Source organism: Ambystoma mexicanum, chromosome 9 (assembly GCF_040938575.1).
Source record: "Ambystoma mexicanum isolate Mex_15411 chromosome 9, UKY_AmexF1_1, whole genome shotgun sequence".
Classification (NCBI taxonomy): Eukaryota; Metazoa; Chordata; class Amphibia; order Caudata; family Ambystomatidae; genus Ambystoma; species Ambystoma mexicanum.
The window spans coordinates 1,396,102,584-1,396,122,569 of record NC_090931.1 but is presented as its reverse complement, the minus strand read 5'-3'; the positions used below and the strand labels follow the sequence as shown (position 1 = coordinate 1,396,122,569).

Genomic DNA, 19,986 nt, shown 5'->3' with positions numbered 1-19,986 from the left:
AGGTGGTGAATTAAATGGAGCATGTATTGAGGTGGATTGTAATTGTATATTTGTAAAGCGCTTATACACAAATGAAGTGCTTCAAAGCACTTCAAGGCGGGAAGGGAACAAGGGGATATCCTCATTATTCTGATGCCTTGAAGATTCTGAATGATCTAACAGCAATAACTAGCATAGAGAGACTGGGGGGGGGTAACAAGACAAAAAGGTTTGTCAACATAAGGGAGGGGAGCCAGCTAGGGAGGGGGAGATAGAGGAGGATATGACAGACAAACATGCTAAGCCTAGTGTAGAAAAGTCGTGCAAGTGTGCAGACAGAAGTGCGTGGGAGGGGGCGGGGCCAAGTGCGCCCAGTCCAGCAAGGACCAGGATTAAGTGCAGGGTGGGTGCCACTCTCATGGAATGTATTCCAAGTGCAGTAGAGCCAGGCAGAGTGCGGAGGCAAGTGCAGGACTGGTGGGGGGGCCTGGGACCTGTGAGGCTCTGGAGGTGCACCAGGCGTCCAGTCAGCTGATTTAGCAGGTTGGGGATGAGAACGAAGGAGGAAAGTAGGAGAGAGGAGGGAGGAGGTTAAAGAGGGAGAGAGAAAGAGGAAGAGAAGAGGAAAGTATTGAGGAGTTTCCGGAACTTAAGGAGGTCTGGCTCAAGATAGAGAGGCAGGTAGGCTGTTCAGAGGGAGGCATCTGCAGAGGATAAGGATCTACCCCCAAATCTGTTTGGAAAAATGGCTCACGCTCAGAGAGCTGAAGGAGGCAGAGCGTAGGGCTCTGGACAGGAGAGTATTTAGGAAGAGAGCATTGTAGATAGTAGGGGCCCGGCCCCAGAAAGCCTTGTGGACTATGCAGAGGGACTTGAACTTGATCATTGCAGCCATGGGGAGCCAGTGGAGGGATTTCAGTGTCAGAGAGATGCAGTCCCTGGGCTTAAGGCCAAGGATACGTTTTGCGGTTCTGTTCTGGATAAGTTGAAAAGGTCGAAGAGTAGAGGTAGGAAGATTGGGCAATAAACTGTTGCAGTAGTCCAGTCTGGAGAGAACCAGGGTGCTGGAGACAGTGAGCCTCTGGGGGAACGTGAGCAAAGGTAGAATACGTCTGAGGAGGTGAAGCTGGTAATGGGACCTTTTGGACATATCCGAGATGAGGGAAGAGACAGAGAGAGTAGAGTCGAAGATGAACCCCAGGTCTTTTGCCTCACTAGTGGGTGAGGGAGCAGGACCAAGGGTGGTCGGCCAGAGTGAAAGTGGGAAAAGAGGAGCAGGGGTCCCAATGAGAACGATCTCTGTCTTACTGGCATTAAGGCAGAGATCATTAGCAGCACACCAGGACTGAATTGTGGACAGACAGTCAGGGATGTGCAAGGAGGAGGAAGAGGCTGAGAGTGGCCTGAAAGAGAGCAGTGTGTCATCCGCATAACACTGAACGTTGGCGGCGAAGGCAGAGATAGTGTGGGCCGAAAGGGCCATGTAGACATTAAAACACCAGGGGGATAGGTTAGATCCCTGGCGGACACCACAAGTAGAGAGAGTGATAGCGGAGAGAAAGGAACGCAGTTCTACCTGGGAAGGACCGTTAGAAAGAAAGCATGGTAGCCATGCCAGGGCTTGATCAGTTATGCCCAGGATCTCACAAAGTCGGGAGATCAGGATGTTGTGGTTTACCATATAGAAAACAGAGGAGAGGTCAAGAAGAACGAGGACAGAGGGAGAGTTAGAGTCACGGTTTGAGAGTAAGTCTTCATGGGTGATCAGAAGAGCAATTCCCGTGCCTCTGGATGCTCTAAAGCCAGACTAATGGTCATGGAGACAACGAACAGATTCAGTGTGGAGGGTAAGCTGAGAGATAGCCAACTTCTCCAGGAGTTTCCCCGAGGAAAGGAGTGATGGAGATCAAGCGGTAGTTAGCTGGAATAGTAGGGTCGGCAGAGGGTTTTATGAGCACAGGGTGCACAAGAGAGTGCATGAGAGAAGTGGGGAAGACTGCAGTGGCGAAGAAGAGGTTGCAGAGGTCTGCCAAGGCTGGAGCTAGCGAGTCAATGTTGTCCTTGATGGTTTTGGTGGGGCAAAGGTCCACCTGTTTGGAGGAAGCTTTCATAGACCGGACTTGTCTGGAGACCTCCTCGGGTGTGACAGGGGAGAGGGAGGAGAGAAGGGGAGGGATGGGGCGACCGAGGGGGGCCCAGGAGATGATTGTGCGTGAGTGGGTGCGGAGGAGAGACACAACAGGATGTGCTGTGTTTTGGTGGTGAAGTGTGCAGCCAGGGCCGAGCAAAGGGCCTGGGTGGGTGCGGTAGAGGAAGAGGCTGCAGTAGGATCGACCAGTTCCTTACAGACTTTCAAATGTTCTGCTGTGATGTGTGATGCCGCAGAGATGTGTGCTTGAATATGGACTCTTTTCTTGGACCGGATGCAGAGTCTATATTGTCTTTGCAGAAGACGGCAGGCCAGTTTGTCAGAGGGTGTGCCTGAAGATCCCCATTTCTGTTCCGCTGTCTTGCACTTGCGTTTAAGGTCCGCCAGGTCAGAGTCGTACCAGAGTTGCACTTTTTGGCAGACTTCAGTCAGACCCTCATGACAAGGGATAAGGTTGTCCAGGGTTTAGAGATGGAACGGTGAAAGTTAGAGAGGGCTATATCAGGGTGGGAATCAGCCGCAAGAGTAGGAGGAGAGTAGGAGGAAGCAAAGGCAGCCTCTGACACTTTTTTCATGGGTCGGATGACCTTGACAATCTGAGGCAGTGCAGGGTGTGCCAGTGCTAAGGCAGAGGAAAGCTTCAAATGAGAGGAGAGAAGAGAATGATCAGTCCATGAGAGTGGGCTGGTGTGAAGAGTAGAGTGAGGAATGTCTGTGGAGATAAGAGCATCCAAGGTGTGGCCGGCAGTGTGTTTTGGAGCAGTAGGTAGAATGGAGGGAGAGAGGGCGTTGCATAGGTTTGCGGAAAGCTCTGAAGAGTCCTGAGAGTTAAGATGGATGTTGAGATTCCTAACAAGAGGAGACAGTGTGAGAGTGTGAGAGAGTGTGTGAGAGAGTGTGAGAGAGTGTGTGAGAGAGTGTGTGAGAGAGTGTGTGAGAGAGTGTGTGAGAGAGAGAGTGAGAGTGAGAGAGAGGAATAGGCCTGAATGGGGAAGGTGGAAACAGGGATCCACTCTGGAAAGATTAGAGCAACTTCCCGTCCTGGTTTGTTGGGCCTAGTTTCAGAGAGAATCGTGCAGCCTTCAGGGAGAAGAGTGTCAACACTCGTGATAAAGTTGTCCTTATGCCCTGTCTCAGTGAGAGCAGGAACGTCAAGGTCAAGGTGTTGCAAGAGGGGGGCAGATGTCGGAGGAGTGTTTGACTGCAGAGCAAGAGTTAAGCGTGGCCACATGAAGCAGATTGCCATTTTTTAAAGACTTACGGCAGGCAAGGGAGCAGGGACAGTGGTAGATGACAGTGAGAAGGAAGGTGGAAAGTTGATAAGGCAAGGGAGGAGCCCATCAAAAAGAAGGAGGTTGGGTTGAGGCCCTTGCACCAAGAAGGACCTCCCAATGGGTGCCACCATTGATGTGTGAAGAAGAGTAGGGGGAGAGCAGAGCGACCTAATGTAGAGTCCAAAGGTCGGGAGAGGGAACGACAAAGAGGAAGTCTGTGAGTCTCTCTGGCAGATGCACTGATGTAGGTGTCAGCGATAAGAAGGCCTGGGTTGGGGCAAAGGGTGTCCTTCTTAAGTTATTTTCTGCCAGACTTCGTAAGCGGTGAGGGATAGGAGATAAAGCAGTTAGAGAAAATAGGAGAGATGGAGAGCACCATAGTGAAGGTGGGTAAGGTATGATGCACTTAACCAGGCTGAGCAACTGGGGCACCTGGGAGGGAGTTGACAGGAGCGTGCAGGCTCACAAGGAACAAAAAGGTAGTTGGAAAGGAGTAGGAGCTGAAAAAGGGGGTTACAGGGAGCCAGCGTAGTGACAATACACAAGCAAGGAGGTAGATAGGACATCTAACTAGCAGAACATAATAATGTAGGCTGAGAGCACATCTAGGTTCATTTTTTTTAAAACAGAAGACATAAGCAATGCTGGATGGAAGGCACACTGAATTAGATTTCCAAAAAGCAGTCCCTAGCAATGCAGGGTGAAAAGCACACCTGAAATAAGAGTTTTGAGACCCAGATATTATACAGAAGCAGTACAGTAGTGATGGCAGTATGGAGAGAGCTCTGGAAATGCAAAGCGCCAGTCTAGAGGGGAGGACATGAAGTACAAGGGGACATATGGCAATAGAGATAGGGCAATGCGAATGCCTAGGAGGCAGAGGAGAGAGTCACGGATAGATGAGGACGGCAAGGCAGCAACAGTCAGCACTCCTGTGATGGCGGGAGGGAAGCCACAGTCCAAGGGCACACAGGAAATGTACCAGGCATGAAGCATTGCAAGAAGGAGGGCCTGCATGCCCAGCCAAGCACAGACAGGCACAGGCACAGACAGGGTCTTTTGGTGAGGTCCTTTGCTTGTGGGCTGGCTTCGCCTGCCCGCTGCTGCTGGCTGTGTGGAGCACACTGCCAGCCAATCAGGCGGATTGTACATGCCTGATGGAAGAAAAAGGGCTGCTTTTTTCCATGGCGGCCATTTTACAACGAAGTGGTTGCAAATTGGAATTTGTTAAAGCATTTGGAGCCAGAAACAGCGAATGCAGAGAAAATCTAATGAAAATCTAAAGCACTTTGCAGGAATGATGATGTGTTAATTTAGCAATCAAAAAGGCTCACTCCACGAGCCACGCTGCTCAAGTAGGGTGAAGGCTTAGAAAATGTCCATGTGCTGCCCCAGCTAACCGTTGCATCCAGGAGGTGAGGGGTGGTTTCTGGAGCTTGTTGGTGCAAGGCCTCATTCTTCCGAGGATATTAAGACTTCTCTAACCTAATCTAGAGTTTAGGTTGACGGTGGGCATAGGTGATCGTGAGAGTCCAGTGGACCCGAAAGTAAATTATGTCAGAATTAGGATCAAATGGGATCAGCACACAATGAGATTGGTAAATGATGTATTCATGGGAAACAACCCTTTCGTGGAAATACAATACTTTACTGTAGATTAGTTTGAGCCTTTTGTGATGTTCTTTTAAAAAATAAAATCATTGAAACTGCAAGGGTACAGTATTGGTCGAAAACAGAGTACAAATATTAGTTTATTTATGACTGGCACTTTTAGTGAACAAAAACGCTTTACGAGAGCACAGATTTAAACATCAAAAGCAAGGAAAGACCTGGCTCAAGATGTCCTTGTCAATCATGTAAGGAAGGTGAAACTAAATTATAAGAATTGGGTGAGAGGAAACAGAGTAGGTATGACTCAAAAGGGAGGCAGAGAAAATGTTGGTTCTGAAAAAAAAAAAAATTCTCAAGAAATCTGAAGATTACGAATGAGAATGGGTATACACGGTACAGGATCAAATTAATGCAGGTTCTGAGACGGAATAGGTAGGGGATTTTGCAGAGATATTTCCATAAAAAGCACCTAGGCAATGTTGTCAGCTTCCCTGCTGAGAAAAAGGAGGACAATGGTGGAAATTTGTGTATTGACCAGGAGGTGGTTGAAGGTATTTTGAAGAGAATCAGTTCTTCAAGGAGACCGTGTCAGAATAAACTATCAGATGCCCTTTCTAAAAGCTGCCTGGAAATGTGGTCTTTAGAACTGACCTTTCTATTGAGACATGTCATAGAGACTGCTCCCTTAACAAGTCATGGAGAATAGCATACATTATCCAAATATACAAAAAAGGGAAGTGATTGGCACCTAAAAGCTACAGACCGATCACAATATTGGACACTGATAGCAAGGTTTTTGCGTCTTACTTGTTACAGCATTTGGAAAGTTGGGCCAATGAAACGGGCAGAGTAAAGAAGTGGCAGACCGGGATTAGGAAACATATGTTGACCTCATTGAACAGATTTGTTTGGAAGTGTCTTCAGTCACTTGCCTGGTCTAGAAATCATGAATCTGTTTTTATTGCTATCATAGACCTCACTGCTGCGTTTGATGCAGTCAACAGGAGTCTTTTGTGGTCTGTATTGCAGGGTTGGGGGATCCCGTCTGGATCGCTAAGATTAATTGTGGGTCTCCATGAGAACTCTATCATACGGGTGGGACTAAATACGGACGAGCGCTGTCGAGAAGAGTTAGGACTTTTAGAGGGGACAGACAGGGGTGCATTTTGGCACCCTGTCTTTTTAATTTGTATATGCCAGACATGGGAGTATATTTGAAACATGCAGTTTTCGTGCCCCCCAAACTGAATAACCTTGAGTTACCTGGATGAGTTATGCAGATGACTTTCTTATTTTTGACTGCACTGAAATGCGTCCACAATGTCCTATCAATGCTTTTTTTTTTCCAAATATATTTTTATTAACTTTTTCTCACAAGACAATTTTGAAACATGTTAGTTTCACAGTACCTCTCTATAGCATCTTCTCAAACAAATCAAAAGGTAAATGCAATGCAATAATCAACTCAAGCTTGTGTATTGAATCCTTCCCTACCGAACCCCTATCCCCCTTATCCACTCATCACATTTCACAGGATGATAAACAAAAACAATGTGCAAATTAACCACTAACAGTCGTGTACTGATTCTGCTTTGGTTGCTGCCATTTTTCTCACACCACTACATGTCCCGAAAATTTATAGTATATGGCTTGGGGTAAACATTTGAGAGACAGTGTGGGGCGCTGCCCCTAGCTTAACTTGCTGGCTTCAGTGATAGTTAAGTCTGATTAGTCTATGGGCTCCCAATATGTTGTATAATATTCTAGGAAGGGCAACCACATCATGTCAATATTTCTGGGCGATTCGTTTACAGCGGCTGTGAAGCTTTCCATTTCGTAAATGGCGTGCGCTTTAACCATTCTCTTTTTGATGGGAGTGCAGCAGATTTCCATTTAATGGTCAGGCACAATCTTGCTGCTAGTAACAAATTGCGTGGCAAGTGCGTCAATATCTCATATGCTTTGTCTTCCTCAGTTTCCACGCCAAACACTAGCACAGGTGTCAGCTCCCTGAAGACCCCATCTATGTCTCGGATCCATCCCAGCACTACCCGCCAGTACACCTGAACCTTGTTGCATTTCCACCATTGGTGCCAGTAATCACAGTGTTCTCCGCAGCTTCTCCAGCAGAAGGGAGATGTCCCCGGGAACATTGTGGCTAGCCTAAGGGGTGTGTAATGCCACCTCATCAGTAGCCGTGCATTGTGCATTTTGTACTGCATGGAAACTGATGATGTCCACACCACCCTGTATATACCCTTCCATATCTCTGGTTGAGCTTCTATCGCTAAATCAGCTTCCCATTTGACCTCTGACGATGGGCGCTGACAGTGGCCTCTTGAGAGCAGTGACTTATACATTTTTTATATGAGACCTCTTGACACTTGAGGGGAGCTCAATATAGCTCAATATTTGTTTGAACGGTGTCAAAGAACGCTTTAAGGAATCGCCCCACCTCACGGTGTGCATGGCGCTCCTCAACTGGAGGAAGAGCATTGGGGGAACTTCTGTGCCCTGCAGATCAGCCTTAAATTCTTCCATGGTGGTAAACACCTTGTTTTTCCATAGCTGTCCCGCTTGGCTAAGACCAATTTCGTACCAGGGCTGAAATCGCTGGACCTCGCTAAACAGTTCCTGAATAGGTGGGGCCCAAATACAGCTTAGGGGAGAGGGCCAGGTCGTGACCCCCCCGCATGGCTCGAGATGGGCGCCAGAGAGACCACAACACTTTGAGGATGGGATGATTTCTAATTCTTTGCATCATGGCCGATTGTGGGACCCATAACCATTCTCCCAGCGTGACTGGCGTAAAGATATCATTTTCTATTGCTACCCACTGCTTTTCTGGGTTTTCCCACAAGTGGTCCGGGAGTACCCGAAGTTGAGTTGCTCTGTAATATTCTCCTAGGTCTGGGAAGCCCATAACTCTGTTATATTTACCCCCAAATATCTGACGGAGTCTGTGTGTACCTAAAAGCTCCAGCTTGTTTTCAAACGCTCAACTAGTTTGGCGTTTTCTTTTAAGGGGACTGCTACGTTTTTTTTTTTAGATTGACCCGCAAACCAGAGAGGGCTCCATATCGTGATAGTTCCTGAAAGAGCGCGGGGATGGATTTTGATGGTTCGGTGAGGTACAGGAGGATGTTGTCTGCAAACATAGCTAGTTTATATTCTTTACCCCCGTGGGGGATACCCCTAATCATGGAATTAGACCGGATGAATTGAGCAAAAGGCTCCACTACCAGGGCATAGATCAGAGGTAAAAGTGGGCATCCTTGCTTTGTTCCCAGAGTGAGGTTAAAAAGGTGTGAGGAAACCCTGTGGACTGAGACTTGGGCGGACGAGTACAGTGCCTTCGCTCCTTGCATCCACGCGGCCCCCAACGCCGCCCATCTCAGAACTGCTCTTAAAAAAGGCCACTCCACTCAGTCAAATGCCTTTTTGGCGTCAACTGATAGTAAGAGGGGGTCTTCTCCCGCTTCTCGGAGCGTTGCCATAAGGTCTAGGGTTTTTCTAATATTATCTGCCCCTTGGAGACCTCTCACGTATCCTACTCGGTCAGTTTGGACTTGTTGGGGGAGAACTTGAGCAAGACGGGCAGCCAGTATGCTGGAGTAGATCTTAGCATCTATATTTATTAGGGAAATTGGCAGATATGATGGACATTCTGTGGAGTCCTTACCTTCTTTGGGGATGACGATAATTATGGATTCGGTGAAGGATTTAGGAGCCTGTCCAGATTCCAAGATGGAGTTGAACAGTTTAGCGAGAAATGGGGCGAGTGTGTTGGAGTTTGTTTTGTAAAAGGCTGGTGTGAATCCGTCTTGCCCTGGTGCGGAGCCTGCCCTGAGAGCTGAGATAGCTCCCTGCACTTCTATTGCAGTGATTGGGGCATTAAGCATTTCTAGATGGTCTTCAGTGATGGGTGGGCGGGCAAGGGCAGCTAAGTATTCCTCAATTGACGAGTGGGTGCTGCTGTTCTCAGCTGTGTACAGCTTTGAATAGTATTCGGAAAAACGGTTTACTAAATCTTGTGGATTCGTGAGGGGGATGCCTGACTCATCTTTGATTTTAAACACTGCTCTGTCCGCTCTCCGTTTTCGAAGCGTGTTTGCCAACATCGTGTGGGCTTTTTCTCCCTTTTCAAAGAATTTTTGGTTTGAGGTATTTAAGTTGCGTGAGAGCTTTACGTTCCATATGTCTTTTAATTCTTCCCTCATCTTTTTAACTTTTATTGCGGTATCAACATAATTTGCAGGATGATCCCTGAGGGTACGTTCTAGCCGGGTGATGCCCTCTTTTAGCTCTCTTTCCCTATGCAGCCGGAGCCTTTTTTTGGCCACCCCCTCTGATATTAGCATTCCCCTTATTGTGGCCTTCCCCGCTTCCCAGACTATGTTCAACGACATACCATCTGTTTCATGAGTTTCAAAGTAGTCCTTAATGGCCTCGGAAAGGGTTTCTTTAAAAATGGGGTCCCTGCATAGGAAGTCATTACACTGCCACCGGCGGTCCGGAGTTGGAAGGGGCCCCCCCCCCCCCCCCCCCCAAGTCTAAATCTAGGGTGCATAGGTCATGATCCGTCCAAGCCACTACCTGGATGGATGTTCCTAGAATGTCGTTTTCATTTTCAGCCCCTAACAGGAGGTAATCGATTCTTGAAAATGTATGATGTGGTGGTGAAAAGAAGGTGAAAGACTTTTCTCCTGGGTGTGTTGTGCGCCAGGTGTCTATCATATGGTGTTCTCTTAGCCGACTCAGGAATCTATTGCCTTGGAGATTGCTTGGGGGCGTAGCGTTCTGTTTTATGGGGTGCCAGTCATACTCTCGGTCTGCTGTTACATTAAAATCTCCCCCACAAATCAATGTACCCTCCCTCCAATTATCCAGAAAGTCAAACAGGGGTTCAAAGAAACCAGACTGCCCTTGGTTGGGTGCGTAGGCAGCGCACAATGTGACGGGGCGCGTTCTCAATTTGCCCTCAAGTGCCAAATATCTCCCTTGCGTATCCCTATGTACCTGTTCAATCTGAATTCCCAAGGCCTTGCGCAGTAGAATGCCCACACCGCCCTTCTTCTGGGGGCCAGATGCCCAGATTGTATCCTCTATACCCTTTCCAAAGATTTTCCTCTCTCCCCCACTGATATATTTTGATTCCTGTATAAAGAGGACATTGAGTTGGGATTGCACAAACTGTTGCGCTAGCATGGACCTCTTCTGCAGGGAATTTAGGCCCTTAACGTTGAGAGAGCCACAGACTATGCCATCAGAGTGAGCCATTTCTACTAGAGAGAAAAGCAATCACTGGCTCAGTGTTTGTTTGTCCTCTCCCCCTTGTGGTTAGATTATAAATCAGTTGCCATGTTGCAGAGTGTGTGTGCAGAATCTTAATGTGATGTAGGCCTGGTATATTGTGTGGATGAGTGAACCCCCCCCCTTAACTCCCCCCTTGTGTGAGGTGCTGCCGGGAGCATACTCGCTTGAAAAGAAAAAAGGAAAAAGACGCCCTAGATCAAAAAGGGCCACTCTGGGAGGACCCCTCTTCGAGCCCTAATTCAAACCATAGCATTTGTGCAAGAAGGGGACAGTTTATATGAAAAATAGGAATAGTATACAGTGAGCACATGGAGGTCACCATAACTTGCGAGTTACAACCCTTTACAACAACTGTCCAACAACATTAGGACTGTCCAGTGACTGTTTTAGCAGGAGTTGGAGCACATTGACATGACACCATTAGAGAAAGCGGTGTAATTTATCTAAGGAGTATTCAGGTGCTTGTATTTCCATTTTTGTTGTGCGCGGCCGATCCTAGGAGGCCTGTTGGCTCGCTCACAGCGCGGGCCAGTTGGCTCTGTTCGACCATCCACATCCGAATCTGCAGCAGGACCTTGTAGGTGACGGCGGGCTTGCTCCGCCTCTTCCACTGAGGTAATCCTAAACTCTTCACCGTTGTACTCGAATGTGAGAGAAAAAGGGTGGCCCCATCAGTATCTCACACCGTTTTCTTGAAGCCAGCCAGTCAGGGGTCGGCATCCTCTTCTTTTTGCCAATGTCATTGCAGAAAGATCTTGGTAGAGTTTTACTTTCGACCCTCGAAATTCAATTGTGTCTTTTATTCTTGCTTTCTGCAGAATGTCTTGCCTTTGCGCATAGTAGTGGCATTTGACGAGGACCGAACGGGGACCTTTCGGCGGTCCACCCGCCATGTGCACTCTGTCAAACTCGAGGTTATGGGAATTTGTATCATCGTAAAGAGTCAGGATTAAAGACTTCACTGTATTCTCCAGGCTTGAGGGGTTCTCCCCTTGTTCTTCCTCCAGCACCATTATGCAAATTTTGGACCATCGCTCTCGGTTTTCAAGGTCATCGATTTTAGATTCCATGTCGTGTTCTTTTTGCTCTAGATCTAGAAGTCTGGCTTCGTATTGCATGGTTACAATGTCGCTGATTGCTGATTGTTCCCAACCGCTTCTGAGCGGTCTTCCACCTTTGCCACCTTTGTTTGTAAGTCGGAGACTGTTTCAGTAAGGCTGTTTTTCATTGACCCATTTCTCTGAGCAGAAGGCGAATGTCTGATTTGGTTGCGCTGTTGCAGTCGTTGCCTGGGATATCCGAGGAGCTTTGAACTTCTTCTGCTTCCATAATTGTGTTAGTGTGTCTAAACCTCCTCAGGACCGTTAGGGTTTGTGGATCCAGCCTTGTTTCCGCAGACCCCTTGGGCACCTTTTGCTGCAGGAAGGGCCTACAGTACCAAGGGGGACACTCTCCCTCGTTCGTATCGCTGTGCTCAATTTTTCAGTTAGCACTTCCTTTGCTTCGGTAGTTAACAAAGCACTGTGATTGCACCTGTGTCACTACTTTGAACACTGATGCCCTTTGCGGCTATGCTCGCCGTTGTCCGCACCTACTCTTAGTTCCCCCTCCAGGCTTCTCCGGGGTGGGTTCAGTACACTCCTGAGTAGTTTTCTTGGTGTTATATGAGGTGCACAGTTCGTAGGGGGCTGTCGGCGGCTCTGGGGTCTCCCACAGGTTTCTAGTGGAGGTAGTGGGCCTCCGCGGTGCTTCTCGTGCAATAGGGCCAGTGGTGTGGGGGCTCCTCCGGTCACCAGGGCCAGAAGCCGAATCTTAAAGAAACTCCTGGTGCATTATGCGAATCCTGGGCAATGGGTGTCACCTGATTGTGCCACTGTTATCAGAGGGCTTGCCCTCTTATGTAGCAATGAGGAGCTGATGATGTTTGGGTACTGCGCCTGGTATGAGGAGGAGGGGGAGAGGTGCTGCGTGAGGGACCGTGGGCCCCGTGTCCTTAAGTATGGTGGGATTGAGCTTTTTGTTAGGAGCAGTGAAAAAATGGAATCCTGGGCCGGATTTGCTTATAATATGAATTTTACAGGGGGGTCGGGGGGGGGGTAACCGCGCCTCCTCTGTTGTCCAGTGTCTGTGCTTTGTTCCCGAGAGGGCTGGCCTGCCGCGAGGACAGGAGCTGTGGAGCCGGGATGACCCGGCGTGTGCGGTGGTATAGGGGTGCCCCTAGGCGCGGCTCGCTCTTAGAGAGGGGCTTAGTGCAGCCTCAGCGCGGTAAGGGGGCCCAAGGTGGACTCTGACGCGGGGCGGATGCGGCCCACTCGCGGGAGCCCGTTCCTTACCCCTGCTGGGCTGGTCGCACGGGCAACTGCTTCCTTGGTTAGCTTCTGTCCGCTGGCGAGCTGGGTGCGACGGCCAGCCGATGCGCAATGTGGACGATGTCCTCCCCGCTTGAACACCTCGCCGGGGGCCGGGTCTGCCTTTCGTGTGCTGGGCGCGGGCCGCTTCTGTTCTGCTGTTTTCTCCTGCGAGGACTTTCACCTAGTGTTTGCGGCGCGTAGTTTAGATGGTGGCCGCCATTTTTTCAGTCCCGGCCCTCTCTCACGCCTGGGGGCTCCTGGAAAAATGCAAATGTCTAGGTTTTCTCTGGTCCTTTCTGCAGGACATTCCTTGTGCAGTTGCCAACTCGCCTTGTTTTACTTTTCTCGTGGTTTTTTCCTTATCAGCCCTCCTTGCACTGCCTAAGAAACTGCCATTTTGCGGGCTCGATGAGGGAGACGGTGGTTTAGGCGACCATCACGTCTGCACCCCCTGGTGGGCTCTATCAATGCTTTTTTTAAATGTGCAACCCATAACTCCCTGGCAATAAATTCACAAAAGACAAAGCTTATGCAGTGTACTATGAAGTTAAGAGCCACTTCATTTCAATGGAGTGCTTTAATGGAGCCGCTGCAGAGAGTAAAGGAATTTATCCATTTGAGATTTCCCATCCACAGTAAGCCACATACTTCTCAGGTGAGGGAGTGATTGAGAACCCGGCGATAACATTCTCGAACCAGAGGAGCCGGGTGGATGGCTGCTACTGCAAGTTCTCGCTACTCCCCATGCTAAGATTTTATGAAGGAAAGATTATCCCAAAATTACAAAATGCAATAGAGATGCAACTTTTATGGGTGCTCTATTTTTTACCTCAGTTAGAAAGATTGAGATGGCGAAAGGTTTTAGGATTCCAGAACTCAGCTCCACTGGTGGTAATTCAATATGATTTGGGCAACAATTCCCTATCGGCCAGAGCAAATTGGAGTACTTTATAATTTTATCGAAATATCATTTATCCTTTGGAGCATTCGTCATACCCCGATTTTCTATTTTAGCACAAGTAAACACAGCAGGGTTTTTAAGTGGTTTTGCAGAATGTTGCACAACTCTGTTGAGTCATTTCGGGATGTTGGAGATTGGCCTCATCAGAAATCCAATGTGGGTCAACACGAGTCTTTACATTAGGCATTGGTCCTCGATTATTGAAACATTTCATGGCTAAGAATCGATGCGTCATCTTAGCAATGACCATAAAAGACATAGAATAGTTGTCCCATTTTTGTCCATTTACCTAAACAGATGTGCAAGAAAACTCTTCTTGAAATTTAGGTGGAAACCGCTCCCAACAAATACAATTAAGTGGAGGTATGGATTCGTCTCAAGTGAGGCAAATAAATGTAGATATTGTGGTATGCCAGAAGCCCAAGAAATGCTGAAACACTTAGTGACACAATGTTCTCCATTCGAAACACCAGTGTTATTTTAGCAAATGTGCACATCTTTATCGCCTCAATAGGGAGGATGATTTCTGGAATTAATATTACCTCATTAGTTATAGCATTAATTAGTTTTATAAAAAGTCTACATCTTGATGAAAATAGCACAACAAAGTGATGGCTTTTTTAATGGTTTGGATTTGAGATAATTTTTTTTCCTCATTATGTTTGGTGCTTTTAAAAATTGAATTAATTGCAGTCGTTTTGGAAGTATGATGCGATTGAATAATTTAACTGTTGTAAATTTTGTTCTTTTCTTTTTTTCCTTCTTCTTGAATTTCAACATTGGTTTTGTCAGTGTGTTCTATTTGTTAAAAGTTATTTGATTAACCATAAAACAATTTTTAAAATGAAAAAAAAGAAACACCTCCCACCAAAGAGCAGAGGGAGATTACCTGAAGGTGAACACATCCTCCAGGCCGCCCTCCTCATCCACCGACATCATCATCTTCCTCACAAGCTGGATGCCCTCCTTCTGCTGCTCCGATAAACCCTTACTATAAAGGCTGCTTCCATGTCGATTGTGCCGATCCCCACCACCTGCATCACCAACTCCATCCTCGTCATCTTCCTCCTCATCTTCAACTGAGAACGGTAAGCTGAGGGCACAAGAGGAAGGCACAGCTGGAATGTAGGCAAATTTCTGTATGAACCCAGGCAGTGCCAGGCACCCCCTACATGGTCCAAAACCAGGCAGTTAAGTAGAATACCCAAACACCCCCCTGACATTGCCCGACAACCATCAACCTAGATAGTGTCTGCGACCCAGAATCACTCAATGCAGGTTCAGGTAACCAACCAGCTAGCTGCATGCAGAACCCAATAACCAGTAGCATTCCGTAGTAGCAGATACTCAGCCATTCCTTTGCCATACCAGGCACTCAGCCATCCATCCCTGTGCAGTAACAGATATCTAAAAACACGCCTGGGATATCCTGAACTCAGCCAATGACAAATTGTCCAACATCAGGAACACAGTACCAAACAAACCAAATAGTGGACAGTCAAACCCGGGATACGGGGCTCCCTTGCGTGTTAAGTGTTGTATTAATAAACAAAAGCGGAATGTGATGGGAGGGGTGGACCGTCAGGCCCTAGATACTGGCGATCACTGATGTTCTATTCAGTGAAGAAATGTAGCCATGCTTTTCACCTGGATCATTCCAATTTGGGCATCAGGCTTGTTTTTCCAAACCTCTGGGGCATTCAAAATATAGATTATTGCCCACAGCAAGCGGACAGCTTTCTGAACGTACAATCTTTTTCCATGTGTGCACCATGATGCAAAAATGTAACATTTAAAGTTCACCCACAGTGTGTCAAGCACCATAATGTTATATTGCCAACTGAATTTCTACCCATGTACATGTCCCATCAGATATGCGCCCACCAGAAATGGACAAGACTCTAACAGGTGCTCACCGAAGCTTTCAAAAGAGGTGCTCAAAGAATGCCCACCTCACCATAGTTCTTGCTTCCAAGAGAAAACACATTTGTATTCTTTACCATTCGCTAAAGTAGAAATTGTAGCTCCTGTTACGCTCTCATTTTACACATACGATCATGGAGATTGGTGACATCACACGTTCAGTACTATTGTCTAAGGTTCAGGGTGTAGCGCTCACCACAGGGACAAAGATGACTATAAAACTAGGATTGCTTACAAGAACTGCAGGGTAATGCCAGCCTTCTTCAGATTGGCAATGATGATATCCACTTGGTCCATGCTGAAGTGGCTGCTCAGGTCTGTAAACACTGCAATGTGCAACCGTTCGTACTTCTTCCCTCTGTGGAAACAGAAGACACACAGACGCGGTGTTCAAGAATGTAAATCCCAGTGCTTTGATGACTGAGAATGGAGATTTACAGCCAAAGAAACAAGCACTTGCAAAGATATTAGCGTTTGGCATGTCCTGCGTCACGGGCCTCAAAGGCTCAAAGGCTCAAAGTAACAATATGGCAGGGCAAGCACAATAGATGCATGAATCATTAAATAACCTGGCACAAAACAGTTGCACACATCAAACAAAATAGTACAGCAAAACAAATACTGCTCTGGCAAGCCTGGAGATCTGGCACTCTTTCCATTAAATTGTCAGCAAGCACAGATATTCACATTTCAGAAAATCACAATAACAGAAACGTACAAAATGAGGAATGAATGCCATTGATAAGTCGGACGTGAAGTACTACACGAATTCCATTTACCACTATCCAAATCAATACTACTTGCTTGACTAGGTACATGTGAGAAACGTAAAGGGTTGTTTCCAGGAATGTAAAGTAAGTTGTCAACAAAGCAAACATGGAGTCAATATATAGTGGTGGCCCCCTTGGTAGGGGTACCCGACAGGGTTGCCCATTGTCTCCCCTTCTCTTCGCCCTTGCCATAGAACCGCTCGCCCTGTGGCTTCGCCAGAATGCAGACTGGATGGGGTTCAAATGGCCGGAGGGATACGAAGACTGGACATCCCTATACGCAGACGATCACCTGATATACCTGGGGGACCCAATGCGATCCTGCCCCAAAGTGACGCAGATGCTCGTCCGTTTTGGCGAGATTAGTGAACTACGAATCAACTGGGGGAAATGCGTCCTCTTCCCGGTTAAAGGTGGAACTCGGGCCATCCTGCGGGACTGCCCGTATCGAGTGGAACAACAATGCTTCACATACCTGGGAATCCGGATATCTGAGGATTTGACGGAGTACATAAAACACAACCTCTACCCGGTTAAGGACCGGTTTCTTAATGATGTTCAGCATTGGAAACTCCTCCCCCTGACACTTATGGGCAGGGCCTCGCTCTTCAAGATAATAGCCCTCCCAAGATTTCTTTACATCCTGCAAAACGCCCGCTCAAAATCCCAAACGCAGAATTCGACCAGGTAGAGACCCTCCTCAGAGAACTCTTATGGGGTGGAAACCAACCACGCATAGCACTAACCACGCTTCAGAGGTCGATATGGGAGGGAGGGATTGGGATGCCCGCCTTCAAACCTACTCCTGGGCTTCACAACTTGCAGTGGTCAATGACCTTCTCCACGGGGACCGAGAACTACCCCATATACGGGCCGAGATGGCCACCATCCATAATGTAGACCCACTTAACCTCCTATTTCAATCCTCTCCCCCCCCGCCTCCCCCGAGGACCCCTCCACAACACACATCATGGCCGTTTGGAAACAGGCGCACAACTTTGTAGGGTGGAAAAATAAGGTTACGGCAGCGCAACCCCTATGGCAGAATAACAACCTGATCAAAATAAAGAAATTTGAGCCATGGCCCAAATGGCTAAGGGCGGGAATCCTTAAGGTGGGGGACATTCTTACAAGCGGGAAACTGGCCACATTTGACACTCTACGTCTGCAATTCCAAATCCCAAACACAGAGTGATATCATCACACGCGCTTAACTCATGCTCTGCGGACCCACATACCTGCAGACACTAGTGTACTGGAATACACTCCTATAGAACGTAGCATGCTGCCCGGATACATCCCTACCAAATGCACCTCCATCCTATACAACGCTATATCGTCCTTTGCAACTCCCGAATTGAACAATCTGAAAGCGAAATGGGAGGTAGACGTGGGAGAAACAGACCCAGAGGATTGGATACAGGTGCTCATGCACCCCCACGAGATCGCCATCTCGTCCAGGCTTCGCCTGGTACAGCTGAAAATACTCCACCGAGTATACTATCCAGAACACGACTGTACGGATGGAAATGGACCCCAAATCCGAACTGCCTCAGACGTAACGAGGAAGTGGGTACTTTCATACATATCCTATGGACATGCCCCTGATACAATCCTTCTGGACCGCATGCTGTAATGAACTCACCAAGGTCCTGGGACGCACCATACCACTGTACCCCAAGGCCCTACTCCTAGGCGTACCCATTGAAATAGACATTAATAAATGGGAGAAACTGCTTCTACACACAGCAATGGGTTTGATCAAACGTAATATAGCGCAGAAATGGGGAGCCCCAGACCCCCCCGACCCTGGACCAATGGATGACAGATATGGACACATGTGCCATGATAGAGCGCAGGATCTACACCGCAAGGGGCTGCTCCAACAAAGCTTTGAATATATGGGAAAAGTGGGAAGAGGGTGTGACTTGAAACTCTCCGCCATGGGAGATACGAACACGTACAGTATACACAAATGTCAAAGGAGTGACACTCTGGCGGTGGATGACAAGTCTAATGATTCTTTTTCTTTTTTTGATAAGTGAATGTACAAGATAGTCCTTATGTTGAATTTGTTTTTCTCTTTGTTGTTTCAAAACAATAAAATGCTTTATTAAAAAAGAAAATATATAATGGTGGGAGCAGTTTTTACAGATTTGCTATCGAGGGTGAAAAGAGTAGTAAACTGGATGATAATAACCAGTTTTTCGACTGACAAAGATAGAGAGCAATAGAAGCAGGTGTGATATTAGCATTGTATTGCTTATGTATAAAGCTCCTATAGAACAAATGGTGTTTCACGGCGCCCACAAGACAAAAAAGGGAGGGGGGGACAATAAACGTCCTTGTGTCATTTGGATAGTGCAAGTGCAGTAAACAAGAAGTGCAGGGGTTGCGGGTCGGGGTGCTGTGGAAAAATGCTAGGGTGGGAGGGAAGTGGGGGTCAGAGTGGAGGCATACAAATGCAGAGGGGATGAAGGGAGGAAGAGAGCCCCTGGGGCAACGCAAGTGCTAAGTGGTAAGGGGAGGCCTGGTGGGCAAGTGGCAGGGGATGAGGGGGTGTGGACCACATGACTAAGGCAAGGACAGAGGTGGACCCGGCACGGTAGGGATGAACACCCCGCCAGGCTAATCAGGGAAAGGGGGCCAGGAAGGGCAAGTGCAGGTTTAAGCCAGGCGGAAGAGGGGTAGGCAGACCGGAATACTGGGGTAGACTGGGCGGAACTTAAGGATATCCGGCACAAGCATGGGAGGGGCAGGAAAGCCATTCCAGAAGGAGGCTCCAGCCAACGAAAGAGGTCTACCTCCCACTCTCTGCTTGGAAAAACTTCTGGTCTTCAGAGAGTTGGTACTAGAAGATCGAATAGATCTAGCAGGGAGGTACTTAGTGATAGAGAGTCGGAGATAGCGGGCTACCAGCCCCCAGAAAGCCTTATGGATGATGCAGAGGGTATTGAACTTGATCCTCGCAGCCACCGGGAGCCAGTGGAGAGATTTTAGTGCTGGAGAGATGCGGTCCCTGGGCTGGAGGCCAAGGATAAGTCTTGCAGTCCTATTCTGGATTAATTGAAGGCTGCGAAAGGAGGATAAAGGCAGATTGAAGAAGAGGCTGTTGCAGGAGTCAAGTTTAGAGAGGACCAGAGCTCTGGAGACACTGAGTTTCTGGTGGAAGGTGAGGAAAGGGAGAATGCCTCTGTGGAAGTGCAGCTAAAAGTGGGCCGTCTTGGCAAGGTTCACGATGTGAGGAGAGAGAGAGAGGAGTTGAAGATGACACCAAGGTTTTTTGCCTCACAGGAATGGGACCCATGGAGGGGGGCCATAGAGGAGGGATGGAGGGTGCATGGGATCCAATGAGAAGGATCTCAGTCTTACTGGCAGTAAGGTAGAGATTGTTATTAGTGCACCATGCCTGAATAGCAGTCAGACAGACAGAGATGCAAGAGGGAGTAGAGGGAAGCTTTAAGAGAGCTGCACGTCATCTGCATATCACTGGAAGTGAGGAGAGAAGGTGGAGATCAGGGGGGCCAGAGAGGCAAGGTAGATGTTGAAGAGCCACAGCAAGAGGATAGAGCCCTGAGATATGCCGCAGGTGGAGAGTGTGGTGGAGGAGAGGAAGGGGCCCAGTTGAACTTGGGAAGGTTGGTGAGAGAGA

The 19,986-nt window shown here is 47.9% G+C and overlaps 1 protein-coding gene across 1 annotated transcript in view; it reads right to left on the bottom strand.

The window, feature by feature from the left end:
* Positions 1 to 19,986, bottom strand: part of XRCC5 (X-ray repair cross complementing 5) — a 1,556,689-nt gene that overhangs the window by 1,323,129 nt on the left and 213,574 nt on the right. The window contains exons 5-6 of the mRNA XM_069616805.1: positions 15,800 to 15,922; positions 14,531 to 14,734 (exon numbers count right to left, since the gene is read on the bottom strand). Coding sequence (XP_069472906.1) covers positions 14,531 to 14,734; positions 15,800 to 15,922 — 327 coding nt within the window. The remainder of the gene's footprint in view (positions 1 to 14,530; positions 14,735 to 15,799; positions 15,923 to 19,986) is intronic.